Here is a 1,932-nt window from a genome sequence, read left to right as displayed (position 1 = left end):
GGACTGTCTTGGGCGGGGGGAAGGCACCGAGCTGTACTATGAAGCTTTGTCGAGGTCCCTGGGATGATCAAGGTGTGGGCTGAGTGCTATCAGAAATTAGCACTGCAGGGAAATGTGAGACCGTGGATTAAGAATATAGAGGGAGATTCACACTTGCTGAAAATGAAGTTACCTCTTCTGGCAAACAGAGCGCTTGGCGGCAGCCCCTGGTGTGTTGCTGCTGCCTCCTTTCATTCGGCCTCACTGTAGGAGGCTCTGCATCCGCTGGTTGAGTCAAGGCCAGTGGATCTAGGGCTGGAGGGACCTAGCACTGCTTCTAGAACTAAGTGGGAGAAAAAGGTCCCTAGGAACTGAATCAGGACCACAGAGGGAACTCAGATGGGGAATTCTGGGCGCCCAAATTCCCCAAAATGTCATCTGTTTTGACATCCTTGAAAAAGGATGAAGTCATAAAGTTTATGGTAAAATGTAAATGGTTAAGTCGTTTTTAAAACACTCCTCCAAAGGCAATGGAACTCTAAATTGCTTAGTGCCAACCAAAGCTCTGAGTATGGACTGTGGGGCTTGTGGCTTCATTGGGACACACAAGAGCTCTTGGTCCCGGGCTCAATACACACATCGGTGTGTCTTCTGCCTCTCACAGGCTTCGGGAGCACTCAGCCCACACCTTGATCATCCCAGGGAGCCCGACAAAGCTTCATAGTACATCTCGGTGCCCACGGAGCTTGCATTTCCTTTTAGAATCCAGCCACGGCCTGGGCCAGCTTCTGATCTGGATCTGATCACCCCTCAGTCCTAGAAATGGCCCCACTGTTCCTAGACCACAGTGACCCTCTGGTGGGATATTTCAGAAGCAACTATTCCTTTCTTCCTACTGAGTAATTTAATGGCATAAACTCTACATGAGGGGGGCTCAGGCCTCCAGCCTTGATGACGTCCTTGTTTGCCACCCACGACTCCTCATGGTAGAGGGGGCATGATTAAATTGTGGAATGCTTTAGCAAGACAGAAGCTAAACATAAAGCACACATTTCTACACAGAGGAATTCCAGTTCAGTTTGTACCTATGTTATCTGCCCAATAAACATTTGCGTCACTATCCTAAGAAATAAATTCATCCCTAATATTTTCGATTAGTGCCAAATTTATCTAAGCACCACATGTGCACACACATATATAGATACAGATAACATACACAGAAGCAATTTAATAACTGCTATTAGTTAGATAAAGGACTCAACAATTTAGTGCATTTGTACTCTTAATTGAAATGAATAAGACTCCAATCACAGAGGACTCTCAAATAAGGGGTTTGCTCTTATTTCTCCTCCCACTTTCTTATAGTTCTCATGTTTTTTTGTTTTTGTTGTTGTTGTTGTTTTTTCTCTGTAGAAATAGCAATTTACATTGAAAATAGGTGTTTCTTGTTTGGTTTATTTTGCAAATCCACACAAGTAAATTTGGTAGGTCATCAGAATATAGTGTTAGAACATTGTGGAGTATGATATAAGAGACTTGGTTCCAAAAAGAGAAATATATAAATGTGAGTGTACATGTGTGTGGTGTTTTAAGGGGAGGGAAAAGAAAAATATTTATCTTCCAATGTATAATAGTGTGTTCAGAAATTTTTGTTTTTATGAAAGTTCATAATGTTCAGTCGTTTCAGAAGTTTTGAACTATTGTCACATCTGCTCCCAAGGAGGCAAACGTTTATAGAAAGTGGGAATAATTATGTTTGTGGCCGTCAGTCAGCACCTGGGTTAGACTTTACAGGTAAGCTTATCACCCTAGGCTTCCTTCACCGTGTTTGAGCTTCAACATTGCTCAGTATTGTCACCGCAGTAATGCAGCTGACATTCTCAAAGACCCAGTGTGCGATTACAGACCTGCTGTTTTGATGACATTCTCAATGACTTCCATTGGGACTTGCTT

General features: G+C 43.1%; 1 protein-coding gene across 1 annotated transcript in view; it reads right to left on the bottom strand.

Moving 5' to 3' along the window:
• IYD (iodotyrosine deiodinase) overlaps positions 1–1,925 on the bottom strand; it is a 5,983-nt gene extending 4,058 nt beyond the window's left edge. The window contains exon 1 of the mRNA XM_006753155.1: positions 1,887–1,925. Within this exon, the coding sequence (XP_006753218.1) occupies positions 1,887–1,920 (34 nt within the window). The 5' untranslated portion in view covers positions 1,921–1,925. The remainder of the gene's footprint in view (positions 1–1,886) is intronic.
• Positions 1,926–1,932: the final 7 nt, after the last annotated feature.

This window comes from Myotis davidii, unplaced genomic scaffold (genome assembly GCF_000327345.1).
Source record: "Myotis davidii unplaced genomic scaffold, ASM32734v1 scaffold2131, whole genome shotgun sequence".
Lineage (NCBI taxonomy): Eukaryota > Metazoa > Chordata > Mammalia > Chiroptera > Vespertilionidae > Myotis > Myotis davidii.
This window is presented reverse-complemented; position numbering and strand designations above follow the sequence as displayed.